The sequence below is a fragment of the Taudactylus pleione genome, unplaced genomic scaffold, assembly GCF_031769625.1.
Source record: "Taudactylus pleione unplaced genomic scaffold, aTauple2 ptg000796l, whole genome shotgun sequence".
Classification (NCBI taxonomy): Eukaryota; Metazoa; Chordata; class Amphibia; order Anura; family Myobatrachidae; genus Taudactylus; species Taudactylus pleione.
This window is the reverse complement of record NW_028285198.1, coordinates 1175050-1198367: the sequence shown is the minus strand read 5'-3', so window position 1 is coordinate 1198367 and position 23318 is coordinate 1175050. Positions and strand designations below refer to the sequence as shown.

The 23318-nt window shown below is 45.2% G+C and overlaps 1 protein-coding gene across 6 annotated transcripts in view; it reads right to left on the bottom strand.

Annotated features, from left to right (window-relative positions):
* Nucleotides 1–22953, bottom strand: part of FERMT2 (FERM domain containing kindlin 2) — a 75022-nt gene extending 52069 nt beyond the window's left edge. For 4 of the 6 annotated variants that reach the window (XM_088457955.1, XM_088457959.1, XM_088457960.1 and 1 more), the window contains exons 1-2: nt 22872–22953; nt 21336–21502 (exon numbers count right to left, since the gene is read on the bottom strand). In XM_088457955.1, coding sequence (XP_088314081.1) covers nt 21336–21492 — 157 coding nt within the window. In that variant the 5' untranslated portion in view covers nt 21493–21502; nt 22872–22953. Of the gene's footprint in view, nt 1–21335; nt 21503–22059; nt 22165–22613; nt 22686–22871 lie in introns of those variants that run through there. The other 2 variants (XM_088457956.1, XM_088457957.1) reach the window with 2 other exon arrangements.
* Nucleotides 22954–23318: the final 365 nt, after the last annotated feature.

Genomic DNA, 23318 nt, shown 5'->3' with positions numbered 1-23318 from the left:
CCCTACACACACATCCCTGTAATGAAATGTTGGTATATGTGAAGCTTACAGGAGGCACTAGGTGTTGGCACTAAATGTGGCGCACTTGTTTGCCTCCCTCTATCAAATGACGACATTTAATATGGTTAGGTTACTTGCTTCATTAAATCTATCAAACGTATGCAATAAGGCACTAAGCTTCATTATAATTTATCGTTCATCACAGAATATTACTATATTAATTTGATAGGGGCTTAATTCAGAGTTACAGTATGGAACTAAAGTTTCTTTTCTATAAGCAGAAGGTCTCTAACAATTCCAGAGAATATTCGCTGTAGTCGCCCCACACTCGTGTAACCAGTATGCGCAGTTGGCACCATGTTCTGTAATCCAGCAGCTCTGGGACACTGCTGTGGCTTCTGCTGAGCAGATTACTGATGTGCGGGTGTCACGTGGTCACCATTGCAGATAAGAAAATATTGTAGCATGCGCTCTGGTTATGCGCAAATATAAAAATCACTAGTAAAAAGTAAATAGGGGAACATAAAAAAAAAAAAAAAACCCCCAAAAACAGGCATTGTGCACCCAACTAATGCCGGCAGCGTCGGGCTCCAGCCCGCATAAGCCAGGTGGGCCGCTGAGACCCAGTTACCACCCAGAAACTGTTTAAGAGGGTCTCACGGAAATAAAAAGAGAAAGTCTGATCAAAGTACAGCTGTCACCCACCAGAAGTCAGGACTGCGGAATCAAAGTGTGGTCAAATATGGCAGCAGCAGTTCTGTTATACACTTATAGGAGGACATTTGGGGAAACAGGTGCACGTTCATTTACTGGTGGGACTGAGAAAAAAAAAAAGAGAGAGAGACAGTCACAGTCGCTCTGCCCCTCTCACAGTCGCTCTGCCCCTCTCACAGTCGCTCTGCCCCTCATTAACTAGGACGTAATGTCCTGGGACAAAATTTCATTTTCTCTAACAAAGTCTTATTTTGAAGGCCCTTCTAAGCAACTTCTTTTCTAAATAATAAAACAAATATAGATTAGTCTTTCTAAAGCTCCACCCTCCAGCAGCTCCACCCAAAGTTCTGGAACTATTTTTCCAGAAAAATAGCCCTGTGTGTAATATATTTAAATAAGGACTCCCAATTACCAGAGCTATACCAGCATTCGGGCCCATGCAGAGCTGAATGTACAGTTTTTGCAGACGCATCTTGCACACACAAATGCAGACAGCATGAGCCGCCTATCAGAGCCGCCCGTTACTATGGTTGGTGTTTCTCTCATTAACCACACAATGGAGAACGTGCAGAGCGCAGGCCAATAAGTCCTGCACCAGCCCCACCAAAACTACAGCTGCAGGAGAAGATGTACAAGGAAACATTACCAGATTTGGAGAGCTGGGGAAGAGTTATTGGACATTCCAGCCAGCTACAGTATAACTCCCACAATTCCTGAGCGCAGCTGGCGATGGATCAGGTTAGGAATTATAACAGTTTGCAAATACATTTCATTTATTTGAAAGTAAGGGGAAAATGAAAAAAAAAAAAAAAAAAAAATCCAGCATACAGGAGCCAATGGGTATTATCCAAACAGAGGAGGCCGCCTCTGGATGCCTTCAGCTTAGTCTGTGCGAGCATCTGGAGGAAATTACCGTTCACAACTATTCCTGATCTGTTATGGCCACGTCACTGGTATGTCGCACATCATTACTCCTGTGCCAAAACGTAAGCCTCCGAACACACACCCCTCCGTGAAAACGCATGCAACCGTCTGACATTTTTAAACTTCCCCATTGTCTGGTTTATTTAAAGATTGAGATTCCCTTTACCAAAATGTCCGCCTCTAACGCGCTTTGTGGTGAGAAAAGGGAGAATAAAAAAAAAAAAATAAGTAATGATAGTAGTAAACAGACCACCACAGAAATCAGTTCTCTTTTTAAAGCAATAAGAATTTCACAGCCACAAATTAAAGCGCAAATCCACCCTCAGAGTTCCTCCAGCCCTTTTTTTGTTTATTTTGTTGACATCGGAAACGACCAATCAAGTCTGTGCACAAGAGATACATTGCTGTATCCAAGGGCAAAGAGAACAAAGCCGACCGGACAACAGAATTCTCTCAAGGTGAGCAAAACAATTGACGCAATTGGAAATATAGGCATGCCATTGTATCCAACGTAACCACTTTGTGGCAGAAGGTTGTTGCAGAAGACTTGCGAGAGATTGTAACATTAAACTTACAACAATTCACACTCATTTGTAACGCTTTTAGTTTACTTTAGTGGGTTTTTGTTAAGGACAAGGCCACGAGAATAGTATGTGAAGGCTGGATAAGCGTGAGTATAACTAAGAATACTATGTTTTTTGCTGTATGGATGTTGATGTCAGCCTTGTTGCTGGGAAGATTACAAGGCTGTCTGGTCAGCTGGCTGGTTGAGCCAATGATATTGCTTGAAGGAGTGGTCAGATGATCAGTATATATTGGCTTGTGTGAGCATGGACAGCCTCTTGGGTTTCAAAGATCCAGGAACCACCATCCCACCCGTTACTGTTTTTGGTTGTGTCACACTAACTTTTTCTTCCCAATTCAGGGGAGGGGCAGCATGGCGGGAGTACGCTGCAGCTCAGTGGCTTTATGTGGCGTAAGATACGTTGCGGGGGCACTTGCCCTCGATGAACCTGGCGAATTTGTCCTCCGCACGGGGGGACCCGGGTGCTTTTTGTACGAAAGCGTCTCAGATTGGCCCAGGAGGGAAGTGGGACCCTCGCAGCGTTAGTGTGTCTAGAGGGGGGACGTGTCAGTCGTTCGAGTATTTGAGCAAAGTAAAAGCTAGAACTGAGCCTGCAGCGTCTCTTTGCCACCCTGGTTAGGTTAATTAATTATAAATAAAAGCTGTGACCTTTTAGCCAAGCTCTTGTTGTCTGTGTCGTTATTTATTAGTTTAAGTTAAGTAAGCTATACAAGGTTGTTAAGGGTTAGAAGCAATAAACCAATGTATTTCTTAAACAAAAGTCCTCTTATTCATGCCAAACGCACATGGTAAGGGGTCTGAACCTCATGCAAGGTCCAACCATGCGGCTGGCAGTCAGGCACATCAGTACAGCTGGAGCTTGCATGAGATCAAACATAAGTTTACAGCCCATCACTAGAGCAAAGCAAGTTACATAAAATCAGCTACAAACTTCAGACCTCTGCAGAAACTCCACAATGGCAGCTAAAACCATCACCTGAAAGCGTAAAACACCATCAGCTGCCTGTGGCTGAGCTCAGCCAGCCGCCCCGTCACTCAGCAGGCGCAGGGTACGTCACACATCGGGGGGCAGACACAGGCAATACGTTTCCAGCGTTCACATCGCCAAGCACTGCCATTCAGGACATATATATCAGTCACACATACATCCTGCCCTGGACTAGCCTACAAACAGATTCAGCAGGGGGGGGGGGGCATTTATGTGGTAGGAATAAGATAAGGACAGCAGTGCACTAGTCCAAATTGTAGTCATTGTACCTGGTGTACGGGGCACATATTGGACATGTAAATGACACAATGCAATTAAAATAGACTAAAAATAGAGACCTGCATAAGCTTCACAATCAAAGGAGACAAAGTTAAAAAAAAAAAAAAAAAAAATCACCCAATTATGGAAATCAACCACAGATTTATTTAAAATAACGCAGTCACATTCTGCAGCGCGCCGGAGTGTGTTTCGGTCACTCGCATCGGAGCCTGCTCCAGTGGAGCTTACACTCTATATTCCCAAACATACACCGTCATTTTTTTCTTTCTTTACACAAACCAATTAACCTGACAGTTTTTGGTGCGTGGGAGAAAAATCGGAGCACCCAGCAGAGGAAACCCACCCCGACAGAAGAACATACATACAAACTCCACACAGATTGTGTTACAACCTATAACTCATGACCACAGGGCTATGAGGCAGGAATGCTGACCACTATGTAATTGTGCAGCAATTACATTAGTCTGAGTTGGCTAGCATCGGCTAGTGCTCGGACACGGTTATGGGTGTTACACCAGGTTATAAATAAGACGTCTGATTCAGTTATGTGCAAGTCTGCACAGCCCTCTGACTCATGACTGTTATTACGCTCCGGCATTTCCCCTATATCCCACTCAAATGACTCCCCTGCCCTTCCTGACAAGGCAATGTGACCATTACTGCATTTCATAGAAAGCCGAGAATCACTTCCCCTGTACATTACATAATGGGGCTCCTTGGCTTTTCCCTCCAGCCTGTATGAAAGTGAAAGTTGCAGTGATTCTGCTCAGGCCTCCAAACCTTGTAAAGGTGCGTATCCACTAAGACTAGGAAATGACGACATTGTAATCGTGCAGTCGTTTCACAGTCCAATGTGCCTACACTATACGTTCAGTGTAGGCTCATCAATCATCCCCAAACGTGGGCAACCTGACAGCGTCGTCAGGTTGACCAGCATGTTCGGGCGATGATAGATGTCAAGAAAGTCCAGCGGGAGCATGCGCAACGCTAGTAGTTTTCGGCATTTACATGGCCGATTTGTGAGCAATTAACAACTGAATGATAACGATGTAGTTATCATTCAAACGGCCTATTTAATCGCTAAGTGGATACGCACCTTAAGACAGATTTTAAATAGGTAATATCCATTTATATGGCGCCACAAGTGTTCTGCAGCGCCTTACAAAGTATATAAACAAATAGACAACCAGTGACTTACAGTACAATACAATAAATGACATGGATAATATACATTACTACATTAGCAACCATAACACCCACATAAGCAGCAGAGCATAAGCAACCAAGTGTTAGGTGCCCTAGTGGAGAGTAAAGGTGCATACACACAACGATTTTTTGAACGATCATCGTTAACGATATTGTTTATTGTTCAAAAAAATCGTTCACTTTCTGAGTTAAAACGATGAACGATTATCGTTCATGCGCGTTCACGTTTTGTAGTTCAGTCAGACTGACCAACTGAATGATTTTCATTAAGGGAATACGCAAAAATATTTGGTAGTTCAAAAAAATCGTTCATTACACTTTAAAAAAAATCTGACAGATAATCAGACATAAAATCGTTGGTAACGAAATCGTTGCGTGTGTATCCAGCTTAATGGTGCATACACACGGTCAGATGTGTCAGATGAACGACTTGAACAACGATTTGAACTATGAACGATTTTTGACCATTAAAATGACTGAAATCGTCCAAAACGGACTGCAAACACATCAGATGTCAGATATCGTTATCTGAACATCGGGAACGCGCATCATTCAGGCATGTCACATATGTCAGATTTTCCTTCAGATATGAACGATTGAATGAATTTTGAAATAGTTATCGTTCAGATCTGAAGAAAAATCTGACAGTGTGTATGCACCATTAGAAGTAGATGAAAGTATAAGTAAGGAGAAGCACAAGAGGGTAGAGGGCCCTGCTCGTGAGAGCTTACATTCTAAAGGGGAGGGATAGACAGACACAAGTGTGACACAGAAGGGGTAGACAGGGAGGAAGGAGCAAGTAGCAGCAAGTTAGGATGAGAGCTGGAAGGCTATGATGAAGTTGTGGGTCTTGAAAGTCCGTTTGAAGGATTGTAGAGAGGTGGAGAGTCTGATGGGGAGAGGGAGAGAGTTCCAGAGGTGGAGAGCAGCACGGGCAAAGTCTTAGAGACGGGAGTGGGAGGAAGTAATCAGTTGTAATAGGATAGGGAATGCCGTCAAGCTGTACTAATTTCTGTCCTGTGCTTTCAATACAAATACCTGTGACACCACATGAAAATGTACGGAGGGATTTCCAGTGGTTTCCCTTCCGGCACTTTGCCAGCGTTCCCGCCCATATGAATCCCCAGTATCTACGTCGAATTGAATCAAACCCATAGAGCAGGGGTTCCCAACCACAGTCCTCAAGGCATACTAACCGTCCAGGTTTTATGGATAGCTATTCTTGAGCACAGGTGTCTTAATTAGTGCTAACACAAAAGATGTAATATCCCGCACAGGATCTTAATCATTATACAGTAGACACATATGTAACCAGCAATCTAATCCCATATAACCAAACAAAATTCTGTTCTTTACGGTATATATATTTAGTGCTGGAGGTGCTCCCTGGAATTGAATATCTAATACTCCAAAATAAGAATAAATTGGTCCTAACAATTATCAGCTAGAGAATCCTTTGTGGGGTACATTTTTATATATAGGCGGTGGATAGTTAAACAATATTAAAATATAACTTATTTTTTCCTTTTTAAAAAAATGTGGGGTTTCTTATGCTCTGATGTAGAAAATTCTGATAGAGCCCCCTTGAACAAACCTATTCAAATCTTGTAATATAGATGATAACATATCTCATATTATGCATAATTATAAATATCACTTGTGTGGTGACTATGCTCAATTGATTAAGGACTTGATTAAGGACTAATGAGTTTGTTTAGCAGGTTTGGCATAAAAACAATAAAGAATTCATCATGTTCAGTTATCAAATGCAGTGCGAGATAGATAGATATATATCTATCTATCTATACACATACACGGCTATTTTATATACAGTATTAATATTGTGTCTGCATACATCAGAATATTTCTAGGGTTAGTATACCCAGATGGAGCTTCAAATTTACCCCATTGTGCGATTTGTCATTAATCAGGATATTTACTGGGTTAAATTCTGTATGTGATCCACGTCTCAACCGTTCACCCCCCATGGGCAGTCCTATCAGCAGAAATCTGAAGGATGTACTGGGTTGCATAAAGATACTATGTTGTAATCCTCTAGGGTAGTGTAAATACTTAGAAGAATCTAAATACAATGTTGCAATCTACCTCAGGACATGCTTGGATACAATCACATATGGAAATAACCCGATACTCCCTAGGATTCTAAGCAAAAATAAAAATGATATATAAATACTGTACCATCAGTGAGTATCATATACTCAATAGTCAGATGGTAAAACAAACATGACACAACCAACAATAATTGCTAGAATATCCTAGGAGATCAAAGGGGTAAGAATATGTAACTATAAACATCCAAGCACATGCATATTCATATCTGGATACCCGGGTAGTTTGGCCGAGCCCTGGCAAAAACCTGGGAATCTCGCCATGTCAGATGTATATGCATGTGCGCTAATGTTTATCATCCCATATACTTACCCCTTTGATCTCCTAGTATATTCTAGCAGGGCCGTAACTAGGGCAGTGTGACCAGTGCCATGGCACAGGGCACCGCAGGGCAGGGGGCACTGTTCGGGCCTGTCAATTTTCCTGTCTATTATCATTCTCACTTGTAGATTCCTCTTTTATCCACAGCATCTCCTGGTCGCCCCCATCTCTTCCCTGGCATTTTCCCATGAGGTCATGGCCCCGGTACGGGTGTACCATCTTATGTCCCTATTTGAAAAATGGGTAAGGGGGGGGCGCGAATGCTCTCTCTGGCACAGTGCACCAAAAAGTCTAGTTACAGCTCTGTATTTTAGCAATTATTGTAGGTTGTGTCATGTTTAGATTACCATCTGACTATTGAGTATATATGACACGCACTGATGGTACAGTATTTATATATCCTTTTTATTTTTTGCTTAGAATCCTAGGGGGTATCAGGTTATGTCCATATGTGATTGTATCCAAGCGTATCCCGAGTGAGGTAGATTGCAACACTGTACATAGATTCCTCTAAGTATTTATACTACCTTAGATGATTGCAACATAGTATCTTTATGCAACCCAGGGCATCCCTCAGATCTCTGCTGATAGGTCTGTGTGTGTGTGTGTGGGGGGGGGGTGAACGGTTGAAATGTGGATCACGTACAGAATTGATCCCAGTGAATATCCTGGTTAATGACCAATCACACAATAGGGTAAATTTGAAGCTCCATCAGGGTATACTAACCCTAGAAATGTTCTGATGTATGGGGGACGTATGCAGATACGATATTAATAAATGAAAACAGCCTCATCTATGAGTGTATATATATTTACTGCATTTGATGACCGAACATTATGAATTCTTTATTGTTTTTTTTGCCAAACATACTCATTAGGAGATGTACTTAATTAAGCATAGTCACCACACAAGTGATATATATATAATCATGCATAATATGAGAGATGTCATCTATATTATATGTTGTTAACTATATAACAATTATATTTTTACAAATATTACAAAAATTTTAATAGGATTGTTGAAGGGGGCTCTAGCAGAATTTCCTACAGCAGAGCATAAGAAACCAAAAAGTTTTTAAAAAGGAAAAAAAAAAAAAAAAAAGATTTAACTATTCACCACCTATATATAAAAGAGTTCCCACAAAAGTAATCTCTGGCTGATAACTGGTTGAACCAATTATTGTTATTTTGGAGTCTTAAATATTGCCTCAGTTATTTTGATTTAACCATCTGTGCTCAAGCATGGATATCACTAAAACCTGGACTGTTATGCTGGCCATATACCTGTACGATTTCGGGCCGATTGCCAGATTTTCGATGAGTTAACGATGAATCGTGTAGAAATCGTGTATATTTGGAGTAAGATCCGATCCGATGCGCTCTCCCGCAGCTCCTAAAACGGATCTTACGATCAGATGTGTAGCACATATGTCCCATCCTATCGTGTGCAGATTGTACCGTGTATTCTGTTAATCTGATCCATGTCATTTCAATTACTGTTTCCCTGATGAGCGCGTGAGGCACATGATCGATCATATGACAGATCGTGTGCTAAGATAAACAACAAATATGCCGCCAGGACTGCCAGGGGGCTCCAGGGAGTCGGACGGTGAATCTGATCTGATGCTGGTCGCGCAGGTGTATGGCCAGCATTAGTGTGCCTTGAGGCCCGAGGTTAGGAAACACTGCCATCGGATCTAGTGTGGAATCTCCCTTGCCCTCACCCTCCTTAACCATTAAGCTGGCCAGTCTGCAAAAACGGGACGAGGGGGCAAACCGGAATCAATACAAAGTGTCTGCACCTTAAGCATGAACCTACGTCATAACTTCATGAAAACTGCCTGCGTATGTAGATGGTCATATATCAAGTATGTCTTCACCATACTGTTTTCAGTTTAGGTTTTCAATGTATTAATAAAGAGGTCTTATTACATAATAATAATAATTGGATTATGTTCATGAAGCACATGACAGAACCAAATGATCAGTCCGTGACAGGACAAAGTCAGTTGCTTCAAGCAGACAATATGGAAAACGTCGCCTCTGTCAGCTGACAGCGCTAGGAACAGGCCTGGCCAGGGAAGGGGCGGGTGGGGGTTAACTTCCTCAGGAAGCAGAGTCACATTATGAAAACATCTGTTCCTGACAGGAATCCAGCAGGGCCCATTTGTAGACACTATCAAGATATTACAAATAAATCTGGCCTCAGTATGAGCAGATCGTTCCTGCCACACCGCTGGACGCTGCATGACATTTGAAACGAATGCATTTGTTCGTGTGTACATCCGATATGTCTGAATCACGTCGTTCACAGACATAGGTCTGTCCTGCAGCATGGCGAAATATTATAATATATAACACACACATAGTCGACCCACCATCCTATCTGTACACTGGCAGCAGGAACCACCAACACCACTACTGAGCAGGCAAATTGAAATGCCCATCCAGTTGTGATGTTTGGCCAGACACACCATGTGGCCGAATGGCAAGTGTGGATGCTTACCAAATACGCCAGCTCGGTATGTGGGTCCGACGGCGTAGTTTGTACCCAGCTTTAGACACCAATTTGTTGACAAGGATGAAACCAACCAGTCCCCTGAAATGCAACAGCGGTCACGGACATGGCCTGGCACACAAGAGACCAGCGTTATGTAACCACTATAGAGGCAGACATTTTGTGGACTGGACCAATATTCATGGGACAGCAGTCTACCCATTCACCGGGAACTAGCGAAATTGCTGAGGCACAGTCATTGGGCCTGACCCAGAGATGGACGCAGTTCACACAGCAGCTACGACTTTGGATGAAACTGCCGAGTGAAAAAAAAATGTGCACAGTACATATTCTGCACATGTGCAGATCGACAAACATCGGAGTTGTACATAAACCATCGGGATTACATACATCACTGAATCAGGCCCACCGCTGCCTAGTGATGGGCACACTAAATATGGTCTCCGATCACAAAATGGCTGCCACATGGCTAAATGCATATACAGGAAGAGAATACACCCCTTGCATGTAAACATAGAAACTCCTTGAGGGAGTCGGCCCACATTCTGCAATCACCTCACTCCAGGCTGGGTGATGGTCTCGCGAGGCGTGACACAAGACCACCATCTCATTTGCGTACAAGGGTTTTTTTCTGCACTTAGTGCAAACCGTAATAACACTGGGAGCTGAGGGAAAAATTTTAATTTTAACTTCAGGATATAAAGCACTTGTAATAGAGAAAACCTGCACGGCATGTTACCAGATAGCAGACAAGTGACCAACTGACACAAACAATGAGTTACAGGATTACATCTGACATCTGTAGAGTTGAAGTATATAACTTTGTATTGGATAATGCCCAGACCATTGTCCGATGACCCAGGTTATCTACAAAGCGAGAAATTCATCAACAAGTAGGGCAGAGATGCTGCGCTCTAAGGCTTCCAGTCTTTAATCTAGTCAATTAATCAATATTGCGGCTAGTGGCGTCACCTGGCATTGTAACTTCATGATCAGCCATTATGGTAATATTACTAGCAGAGAGATGCAGACTATCATATTACCAAAGGCCAATTATCTCCTGCGGTAATACCACAGCTTCTCCTACGGCACAATCTACGAGACCTCTGTACATGACAGAAGGAAAGGTGGGGGGGGGGGGGGGGGGACACGGGACACGACAACCTAAAAACGGATGCATGGGAGCCACTAACATTTTGAGGATTTATCACTACAATAATTCAGAATACAATGAAAACATATCTGTACTTTACACCTTACCGCATCCTAAATTGCCATCTCCCTGCACCACCAATGTATTACAAAAAATGAATGATACCACACAAAGACAAAAAGGAAATCCAATGAGAAGCATTTCATTAGGAGTCTACAATCATCCTGCCTAAATCGTGCTGTCTCCTGGTATACTCTGTGCTGCTGGGATCTAGGGTTGTTGCAGAATTGAAGCAACATGCTGCGTCCTGTATTTACACAGTTTGTCCCATTTTTAGATCTACGGAGCGCAGCCGACTGAGAGACAGAGCTCCGCCTCCGAATCCAAGTAACAGATAGGCCGCGCTCAGCCTCTGCGTTCAGCAGTCACACAGAGACTGAGCGCCCATCACCGTCACGCCGTCTGGACCCTACTGCAGGGTCTCGTCGCAAGCCCGATGGTCGCGATGGTCTTGACCATCGCAACCATCTTTTTGGCCGCTCGCATAAGCTGTGGGTGGTCACCCACAGCTATGCGAGTGGCCAGGAGGCCGCTCCAATTTTAGGTAGGAGGGCCCTGATTCAGAGCGAGCGCTCTGGTCAGAGTGTCCGGCTCTGAATCAGGCCCAGAGTTTGAGAACCACTGCTCTAAAGCAACACAAAGTACCGAGTACAAAGACAAAGCAACCATCCAGCGCAGTGGTTTGTGTCACAGTACTGGGGTCATGAGTTTGACTTCCATCTGATGGTGGAGTTTGTATGTTCCTCCCATGTTTGTGTGCATTTCCTCCCACACTCCTAGGTTAGCTGGCTGCGGATGAAATTGGGGGGGGAAAAAATAAAAATAAAAATGGAAGGGTGTCCTGGCACTAGTATGTGAGTGCGTATTAGAATTTAGACTGTAAATGCCAATGCGGCAGGGACTGATGTGAATGACAAACCTTCTTGTACAGTGCTGCGCAATTGGTGGGATAATGCGAATAATAATCGTACTAGCCAGTACAAATAAAGTTGAACAATCACCTACACCCCCCCCCCCCCCTTATCCTTATGGTGCTACGTACATTAAAGTCATAAGTAATAGGAGGCTGTATTCCCCCTGCTATTCAATGAGACAGGAGTCCTGCCCAGCCCTTATTCAATGTACATGTGGTTTCCGTTTTACCAGAAGACATTAAGAGCTCAGCAGAACAATGAGTGAACACTGTATAACACAACCTCAGGTAAGCTATTAACACAGTGATTTACTATAATCTTGTGGTAACAAATGTTTATCCGGTAAAGCCTCCTTCCAAATACCAGGAGGCCACTTCCTAGTGTTACTTAGAGGTCGGCATCCGCTCGCAGAGGAGTGTCAGCTGTTCATTCCTAGACTAGGGACTTCTAGAGCTACAGGGACAGGCTGCGGGTGCCATTCTCTGCCAGTATAAGGGCGCAGTGTTCTCCCCCGCAGGGCACAGGGTGAGTGGCTGTAGGAGCGGCAAACCAGGTATTTTTAACAAACCATTTTTCTTGATCCACCTACGGATCGCCGAGCAGATCGGTGGATCAGACAGACTTCGGCAGAATGAAGAATAGGGCTGAAGATGTAGTGGAGGTTATTCAATGCGTTTTGTAACACTTGCAAAACAAATGTAACTGGATCTGACAAGAGAAACCTTTGTTTCAAGTGTTACCCATTGGCGTTTAGCCAGATGCTTTGCTCAGTTTTCGGTACACTCCTTGATCCATTCCTAGGAGTTTCAAAGACATAAAAAGTCTCTAAACACATGCAACACGCCAATAGACGCACGGACTAAAGCTGGGTAGAGACTGAGCGATGTGTAACCAGCCGATATATATATCGGCCCGACATACCGATTCCTGGGTACAGATCAAAGCGATTTAACGAACAACGGGACGATCACTCGTTCCGCCCTTCATTGTACTACATGGCGCCACATGCAAAATCATCATATTTCATACACAATGCACGATGAGCGAGATTTGTCGTTCCGATTTGGCCAAATCGGAATGACCGCTCCAGTGTGTACCTGGCAGAAGAAGGAAAGGGCAGCTCGAGCTCATCAGTCTCTGAAGCAGTTTTAAAAATTCAGGAAGCAGCATTTTGATCTAGTTGCAAAAAAAGGCGTCTAAGATTGTCAGACGCCAAGGAGCAGGCCTAGTCACACCGAGTATACTAAGCACTGTAGCAGTGCTCGACTTATCCAGGTAGCTCAAACACCCACACCAACATTGCTGTAACCGTATAATGTGAGCCCCTCCCCTGCCCCACATATGGGGCATTCAGACCCCTGCAAAGATGAGGACAAAGGTGTACATATCAGTGTTCTTCCCAGAAGAAATTTTTTTTTTTTTGCCGGGCGGCATTTATGGAGGCACCCAGGAAGGGTAGCTGGCCAATCTCCATCACAGCAGAAAGCCGCAGTCTATTGTACATTGTACACCCTTCCATTTGGGATCTCACTTACTGTGCGGGAGGCCCCAGGTAAAACAGTGGTAGGCAGTGAGGCTGCAATGCTTGCCTCCAGTGAAGGGTGCGTCGAGGTGGCGGCCGGCATCCTCCTCCTGGTGAGGACGCCTCCAACAGGGTGAGCCGAGGTGTAGGCTGGCATCCTCCTTTTGGCAGGGGCGGCTCAGCCAATAAGTTGCGCTGCGATTTCAATATGAAACGTCAGCGCAGAGTGACTTTCAGCAGCATCGCAGAGAAGTTTTGCTGGGCGGACGCGATAAGAATATAGCACAGGGAGAACACTGCATATGTCCGAGTAATACAGTTTTTATTCACATCACACTTAGCACATCAGCTCATCTGTTAGGGAGAACCAATTTCTAAGGTGTACCAACGGGTACAGAAGGGGTTTCTGGCCTAACAACCATATCCTAAAATCAGAATATTGCAAAATACAAATGAAACACACAGAATTTGATGCTACACCCATCATGTGCAATATGACAAACAGTTCTTCCCTGTACCATGCAAAAGGCCCATTTATTAATGCAACAACTTAACAGCAAAGGAAGCTAATTATAATCCATATCAGAAATACGGCTGGAAAAGTCTCTGCAGAAAATCTATAACTCAAAATACTGAAGGCCGCGGTTATTTTCTGCCATTTCTGCAGACTAATTACTTTACTCTGAGCACTTAGCCCTGCAGAAGTCACCTTGACCAGCTCCCTCCCAGTGTGCGGCTGCAGGGAAAGGAACTGCACAGACACGGCTCGCTCGTTCGGGCCGAGATTCTCCTTCCTGTCAGGCCTTGAGAAATGGAATAACTTGTGGCATTTGCAGATTTAGGAAGCATAGGTTTTGTTTATCTATAAAAACATGACTGATATGAAAATGTAAGTAGGATTACTTTCCAAAGAGCAAAAAAAAAAAAAAAAAAAAAAAACATCCCGACACAGGGAATGCCGGTGCTTAGAATACCGGCACCGGAGCCCGGCACCTGGAAGAATCCCTACGCCGGCATCCCGAAGGTAAGTAGCGGGGTTAGGCTTAGGCAATAAGGGGAAGGTTAGGATTAAGGCACTGGCGAGGGGGTTTAAGGTAGGGAGAGGGTTAGGATTTTGACCACCGGCATCCCGTACCAATCCCCTTCAGCTAATAGGCTAAACCCCTTGCTTTGAAAGCCATATTTCTCCTCATTCTGGCTTGGGTGTTAGATAAGGGCATCGGGAAGATAACACTTAGAATAATTCTATAGAAAATCACATCCCCTAGGCGTTTCTGCAAGGAAAAAAATAAATAAAAAGGGAGGATCTGCAGGAATTAGAATGTAGGGTTCGGAGTTCCAGAAGAATCTCAGGGGTATATTTACTAAAGTGCGGGTTTTTAGAAGTGGAGATGTTGCCATAGCAACCAATCAGATTCCAGCTAGTATCTTGTAAAAGGTGCCCTGACTATGAGAGAGATTCCGTCATGGGCTCAGATGTTTGTGCCATTGATATGCATTCCCGGAATATAAAAATTGTGAAACTGATTATTTAAGTCAACATACCATCCTCCAGGAGGAGTGGTCCCTACATCCAGGGGATTTTAAACTCTTAGGGGAAAGGCGTGGACATACGGATCAGCTGGCATCCGGGCACAATCAAAAAGTAAACCGGTTTGGTTCCAGGTCCCATTGGTGGCGATAGAAAGACCACGTCAGTCCCTTGGAATTTTCAACTGGGACAGCTTTTCTCCACCCCATTCCAGTGATCTCTTGGGTACCGAAAAAGATCAGGAGGGAAGGGACACCAGTTACCCTGGTGGCTCCGGACTGGCCAGGAAGGGAGTTGTGATTTTAGCCATGAGAAGAGGCACAGGACAGAGCCTTCCTATTCGGGGTTGTCTGCTATAGTATGGACCAGTGTCCGCATCGGGAACTTCATCTTGCAACTTTGACGGCATGGCTACGGAGATCAATATCCTAGAGGTAAAGGGGTTTTCAGGGAAAGTGGAGCGTACCACGATTAGGGCTACTATAGAATTTGATTTATGCAAGACGATGGAAGAGGAATCTGGTGCATGCTTCCTTTTTCAGTCTGGATTGGATAAGGGCCTATGCCTGCGTTCTTTATAGGTTTAAAGTATCCGAGTTAACAATTTAATCCAAAAGAATTTAGTAGTTAACAGAGGCAAAACATTTTAACAGCGGCAGCCGCCATATGTTCCTGCGTTAGAGCCATGGTTTCTCAACCTGGTTCTAGCGGGTGGAGATGCAGTTTATGACCTGGAAGGTGTTGCATGATGATAGAGCAGTACTAAAGATGAGCAACCAACGGTTGTATCTAGTCTCCATCTAAACCAGGAGATTGTTATTCCAGTGTTTAATATAACAGAAGCTTCCACTAGGTGGGATCAGCTGGCCTTGCTGGATGTGGTTAAAGCTTTAAAGGATTTATCTGAAGAGAACAGAAGGTCTTCGGAAAACAGACTCTTGTTTGTTCTATATTAAGCATGAAAAAGGGGGTGGCCGGCATCAATAACAGGTTATTGACCCTTGGATTAGGTCAGCTATCCAGCAGGCTTACCCAACAGCCTAGCCCTTACAAGATTTCATCTCATTCCACTAAACCAGTTGCTGCTTCTTGGGAGGCCGGGCTGGAGCCTCAGCCGAGCAGGGAGTCTGTCCAGAAATTTACAAAATTCTATCATTGTTTTGCAATAAAGGATGCTTGTTTTACAAGCTAAGTTTTGGTTCAGTTTAATGGAACATGCCCCTAGAGCAGTGTCCCCTAGATGGAAGAGGGAAGAGTTGAAATTAAGATTTTTGGTACTCACTATCAAATCTCTGAATGCATGCAAGGGGACACTGGGCCTGATTCAGAGACGGACGCTCTGAACGAGCGCTCGCTCTGAATCAGGGTGTTTTGGTTTTTTTTTTTGTTTGGCCTCCTGGCCGCTCACATAGCTGTGGGTGACCACCCACAGCTATTGCGAGCGGCCAGGTTGATGGTCGCGATGGTCAAGACCATCGGGCTTGCGACGAGACCCTTGTGGTAGGGTCTCGTGGCCGCAAGCCCCAGAGAGCTCCTGGCTCTAATAGAGCTGGAACCTCTCCCACTGACATCACTGGTGATGTCAGTGGGGCCGCCCCCAAACGGCAGGCGTTCCTTCGGGAACGCCTCCATTTGGCCAGTCACCCCCCCCTGCCCGCCTACCAAACGGGGAGAGCTGTCAATCACCATCGACAGCTCGCCCCCTTTGGTGCGAGACCCGGAGCACCAGTCGCTAGCCGGGTCTTGCGCATGATTGAGCCGGCTCCGTCGTGCACATGCCCAGTGGGCAAACATCGATCCGGTTGCGAGCGCTCAGCACTTGCGAATGGGTCTGATTCAGGCCCATTGTTCTTTTAGAGTCAAATATTCTCTCTCTCTTAATAGGAGATATAGGGTGAGCAGTGTTTCCCAGATGGACTTGGAGATTACCAAAAATCTTATTTTATCCAATTTTTTTAAGACAAGAAACCGCTAAATCTACCAAATTCTAAACAGAAAGATTACTCTTATAGTTATTGCATAGAATGGAACTGCATACTTCAAAGTCACATCCTAAGGAAACGACACAGATCTTAAAAGCGTGAATTGGACAAGATTCCAGGGCAGGGGCAAGGCACCAGCACTAATGGGTGTGGTCAGTTACATATGACCAAAAGAGGCCAACATTGACTTAAGCACCTTACTAGTGCAGGGGACATACATTGAAGATGTACTCAAAGCAATTAGAGAAAAAAAAAAATTGAGCATCAGGGCTTCAAATGAATACACCGCTCCGAAATGACATAATTACAGCAATAGGAAAGGAAAATAATGTTCCATGCTGACTGCTATAAATGCGTCACCCTAATCTCAGTAAGGGGACAGGGACATCACTACTACAGATCCTGCTGAATTCCAGACCACTGTACAACCCCATGCTCTTGTAACACACCGAAAAGACCACCAGCTCCATGTCGGTGCACACACCACCGAAGGGTGGTGTAAGAGGTCGGTGCCAGTCCCTGCAGGCTCCCTCCTCCGCCATGGAGCAGTTGCGAGCAGACTCTGCCACCGTCTGCACCATTTTCCCAATGATTTCTGCTGACAATAAGACAGGAAAGCAGGAGCCTACGCAATGCCCAGAGGCCAGGGGCAACTTCATCTGGGATACGTTCAGCATCCCGACAGAGGAGATGCCGGCACTTAGAATACCAGCTCCGGAATCCCGATGGTAAGTAGCGCCGTTACGGGGGGGGGGGGGGGGATTTAAGGTTGTAAGGTGTGCAAGTATTTCAGTATGTGGATAGATATATAAACACAAAATAAGTGAGTCAGACAACAAGATCAAACAGATCATCAATAGTCAGCAATTACTGGCATTTACTCAAGCAGGGCAACACACTAGCAAACGTCCTGCGTGTCTCCTGCTCATCACCCAGGCAACCCTGGCGATCGTAAGGCGCTGGCCATCACTGCAAGAAGAACAGCAGACCACCATTCGGGCCCGGAAGCAGAACAGACCACCGACATGCATAGCCTGCATCCAACAACTACCAACGACACCGGCAACCCTGCAGCATCAACACCAAACCACTCACCGGTAAGTGAATTTCGTTTTAGACGGGACCGCAGCCATCACACTGGACTGATTACAGTAACTCTTTCACAGGCACTACTGCAGGCCTGGCCTACCTGTGGCTCTCCAGCTGTTGTGAGACTACAAGTCCCAGCATGCCTTGCCAGAGTTTTAGCATTCCCTAATAGCAAAACTGTGGGAAGGCATGCAGGGACTTGTAGTCTCACAACAGCTGGAGAGCCAAAGGTGGCCAGGATTACACTACTGAATACAATGTTGGGTCTCTCACTTTCTGGCGAGCTGTTAATCGGCGCTTTGACCAACGAGTCAGGTTTAATTTCTTAGCTGCTAAACGAATTCGGAACCAATACACAAAATACGGCCGTGTTATACAACAGGGAATACGTAAACCCCTTTACCCAGTGAGCTGTAAAAGCTACACAAGACAACACAAGGCAGTTCGACAGCTAAAACGCCACATATAGGAAAGTTGTAGGGAAGACATAAAAGCCAAAAAAAAAAAAAATGAAAAAAAAAAAAAAAAAAAAGTCACCTGAGGTGAATTATCCCTTTCAACACTTCGTTCTTCCAAGCGGGTAATCATTTATCATGCCACAGAGCTAAGGTGCCACAACCTATGTAGGCACACAGCACGCAGTGCCTGATCTGCATTACAATCACAAAGTAAACAGAGTAGGCGGATTTAGAAAATCAGGATTTGGAGCTGGATGCCCACAACAGAGGAAGCCTCACTGACAGCAGACAGGGGAGAGCTCAGACACGTCCTGGGCAGGAATTTCATATTTTCTAATACGGCCAAGTAAAGTATAACAGATTTCCATCAGACCACTCGTGGGTAATCCAATGGTTTTGGGGTCTTGACACTTGAGCATCTGGCCGATTCACCAAAATCGACACCCATTTCTGCTGTCTGTAGTCGAGCATTTACAGTGCAGCTGTATAGTCTAATCTGCTGGGTCTTGAGAAAATACTGTAGTAATGTACCCATTAACAACTTAATGTACATAAACCACAGACATCAGATTTGCATTACAGTTGGTCTCTTAAAAGCTCATCCTCTGTCAGTTTGTAAAATATATTCGGAGCCACCTACGTACGGTTTATTAAACTAGTTGATTGATAAAATTAAAAAAACATTTATTAGGAGATCATTTACAAAAGGGGTCTCCGATATTTCGACTGCCTAGGGGCCTCCACTGGGTTTAATCCGGCACAGGCTATGTGACAATATGGTTTACATTTTGTTTTTCATTAGAAAAAGGTAAGCTGCGATTTGGTAGTACCAGCGTAATTCGTGAACTAAACGTTTTATTCTTTTTTACTAATCATTTATAGAGCAGGCTAGGTATGCAAGGTTTGCAAAATTAAAGAAAGGGCTGGCCTGACCAATCGTGTATACCGTGACGTTTTTACTCAAAATTAAAAACCCCAAAACTTCCAGAGTACAGAGCCTTGGCCACTGCCATCACCACTCGTCAACACATAGTTGTGGCACATTACAGCAAATTCACTTTTCAGGTTCTAAAAATGCTTCTCCACCCACCGTGTGGCACAGCACAAACCAGGATCGCTATATTGGACAAAATAACCATGTGGGACAGAATGGGTGGGGTATGGAGTAGGAATCTTATGAATGGACAAGTGTGGAGGCTAGGCAATCACATGAGAGTGAAACAAATATAAATATAAGTTTATACATACACACAGTTAAACCCCCTCTCACTGCAAACCATATAGGGGGGGCTCAAACTCAAATTTGGACTTAGGTTCAATAAAGCAAAAATGTACTATACTACGCCCGTTAGCGAGCGCAGACAAAGGAAACCGCTAACTGGCACGTACAGTGCTTAATACTAACAAGGCTATCAGCAGATTTATCAGTCAAAAATGAAAGTCGGATAAGATAGATAAGTCCGGCGTTTACATAGTGTTCCACATTTATGCATTTACCAGTGTGTACATACTGCTGACAGCCTGGTCATCTGCCATGTTTACTTTGACATGTATACAGCTAATTATACACCACAGACTGTACAGGGCTCTCAGCTGGCTGCACAATTCCATTTTCAAAAACAAAAAAAGAAAAACCCTCGAGATAAAATGTGGTTAAAGAAGAAATGATTAACTGGATTCTGTTAATAACCTAGTCAAGGTCTCAGGACGGATACGGAGGGATAGATGGGAGTGACCATATATACATACATACATACATACATACAGGTTGAGTCTCCCATATCCAAAATGCTTGGGACCAGGGGTATTTTGGATATCGGAATATTCCGTATTTTGCGGTACATGCATACCATAATGACATATCTTGGGAACTTGGGAGGTGGACCCAAATCTAAACACAGAATGCCCTTATGTGTTATATACACCTTATACACACAGCCTGCAGGTTTATATACACCTTATACACACAGCCTGCAGGTTTATATACACCTTATACACACAGCCTGCAGGTCATTGTATACAATATTTTCAATAATTTTGTGCCTTAAAGTTTGTGTACATTGAACCATCAAAAAGTAAAGGTTTCACTATCTCAGTCACGCTAAAAAAGTCCATATTTCAGAATATTTGGATATGGGAGATTCAACCTGTATGGAATAGGCATGTAGTCCCGGCAGCCCAAAGGGAGAAGATCCTGACTGGGCAGGTAAGAACCCCATCCCTACCACTCTCCCTCCCCTAACCCTCCCTTAGTGATGCCTAACCTCCCCCCCTACCGCACCCTAAACCTAACCTTCCCCCAGGGGTGCCTATTCTTAACCCACCCCCCTCCCAAAACCCATCCCTACTCCCCACTAAGGGAGCCCCAGACTTACCTCTCACCTCAGGCTGGCGTCCTAGTGTTGGTATTTTGACACCTATCTTAAGTCTCTTGTCGGGATTGTGATGTTGTTATTGATAGAGAGAAAATATAATATATATATCTCCAAAGGAAGCGGCACTCTGTAAATAATCAAGCTAAAGACATGATGATGCATCTTAGTAGAATTTCGTTAATTTTGGAGAGAGATATATATATATATTTTCCTGGCGAAAGAACGATTAAGGTTTTGAAATATTGGGTTTCTATTTAGGGACCCTACTGTCATTTATCGACGCCGGTGTGAGTGCCGCCTGCTTCATTGGATAAAATATATATTTTCTATCTAACACACTTCAAGGCTTCTAAAACCAATTTATAGGAACTGTGAAGGACTGAAGTATGACAGGTCTAAGAACACTATATAGTGATACATGAACAAGTTAAGGGAACTTAGAACAAAACAGTTATTGAGAATAACTTTCCTTGTACACGAGTGAAGCCAGTAGAATGAATTCATTATTCTAGACCCTGGGGGAGGGTAATCGGCCAAATAAAGTTCCCAAACACAGCCACACCTTCCCTATGTGCAACTTACCAAGTTTTTCCACTAATTTCAGCATCACCCCTCCAATGTGCACGTCCCCGGTAACTCTGAGGGTAACATCCCGACTAAGATCCGTCACGTGGATGTTTAACTCCCATGTCCCATCCGCATAGCAGCCATCTGGCATCCGTATGCCATCGAGAGCCATCTTTCCCTTCCTGCAAGTAGAGGAAATGAGAATCCCATTAGCCCAGAGCAGACTCCTGGTAGCATAAATTTACCAAACTATGCAGCAGATACAGGTATAGGGACAAAGAGGAATATTTATAGCTGCAACACAAAAACCATAAACATTTCTGCTGGGAACTATATAAATAAACGGTAAGAGGAGAATGAAGAATGCCAGTATAGGGTCTCCTATAAATACCGACTGGCACCTACAGCTTTAGCTGGACAGGAGCTGGAGAAGTAACAACGGCCGCAGAGAAACCCCACCAGTGTATATTTGTCACCCCTTTGCAACTGGTCCTTCTCCCACCCCACCCAGCACTGCAGATCCCAGCACAGCCCAGGCAGTAGTGTCACACCCACTTCACCAAGTCATTGAGAAAAAAATAAAGGAAATTATTTAAAATAGAAATAAAACCACAAAATGAGAGAAAGCTGGAGGAAAAGCAGAACCAGGCAGCGGTGCTGTGATTCCGCCTGGTTACAATCGGGGAACACACACAATAAACATTGCTTAGGAGCAAGACTGCAAAAGGGACACAAGCACCTAATTGTCCTCCAGCAGCTTTCTGCACAGCCTGTGGCTCAGCAGCTGTTGTGGCACTAGAAGTCACAGGCAAGCAGACCCTGACAGCCAGGGCCTGCTGGGACTTGTAGTTCCCTCACAGGCAGCCCAGGGGTTAGGAGTCAAGGAGAATCAGTGTGTCTGTTTGCAGAAGAGTGGTTTCCTGCGCATCCCCTCCTGGCCCCCGGAACCCTGCAGCCCCTCCTAGCCCCCAGAACCCTGCAGCCCCTCCTAGCCCAGGGCTTCCTCCCCTGCAGCCCCTCCTAACCCAAGGCTTGCTCCCCCTGCAGCCCCTCCTAGCCCAAGGCTTCCTCCCCTGCAGCCCCTCCTAGCCCAGGGCTTGCTCCCCCTGCAGCCCCTCCTAGCCCAAGGCTTCCTCCCCTGCAGCCCCTCCTAGCCCAGGGCTTGCTCCCCTACAGTCCCGGATTACTGCAGCCCCTCCTAGCCCCGGGATCCCCGTCACCCAGTGCTGTGTGTGCAGGATGGATCCTATGTGCACTCTGCAAACCGCTGTTCACCTGTTTCTTGCAACTCACCCAACCGGTCTAGCTGCTTCCAGCCCGGGTACACTACTAACTTTTCTCCTAGGGAGAGGGGAGGACAGGGAAGGGGGGAGCATGGGGCGATGCATTAGGATAGAGGGGAGGGGGGGAGCATGGGGCGATGCATTAGGATAGAGGGGAGGGGGGGGAGCATGGGGCGATGCATTAGGATAGAGGGGAGGGGGGGGAGGGGGACAGGGGAAGATGGGGTGGTGATGCATGGAAAGTAAGGGGGAGCAGAGAGCAGCTTACCTCTCCCCTGTCCCTGCACTCAGGCTGCTGCTGCTGGGAGGATGAGTAAGGACTCTGCAGAACACAGGACACCGCTTCCCTCCTCCAGGGGCTGGGTGAGCGCTGCAGGCAGCTAATGGAGTCCCCCCACCCCCCCAGGCGGCGGCTGGGATCACACACGTCACTCACAGTGCCCGGGAGCTGGGGGGAACTTCCCGGAGGGGCGCTGGATGCAGCACTACTAGCCCTGACTGACTGAGGGAGGACGGAGTCCCAGCAGCCGCTGCCCTTTTATGGAAGTGAATAAAACGCCGGGATTGGATCCAACATCCGGGCCTCAGCTAAGGTGGGGGTGAGGTGGAGGCAGAGGGGGAGCTGGAGGCTCTGCTGTCCCGTTATACTGGGAGCCCTGGCCCAGATGTAGCAGACCAGTCCCCACCAGTCACCCCCTCCCTGCCGGCAGCTGGA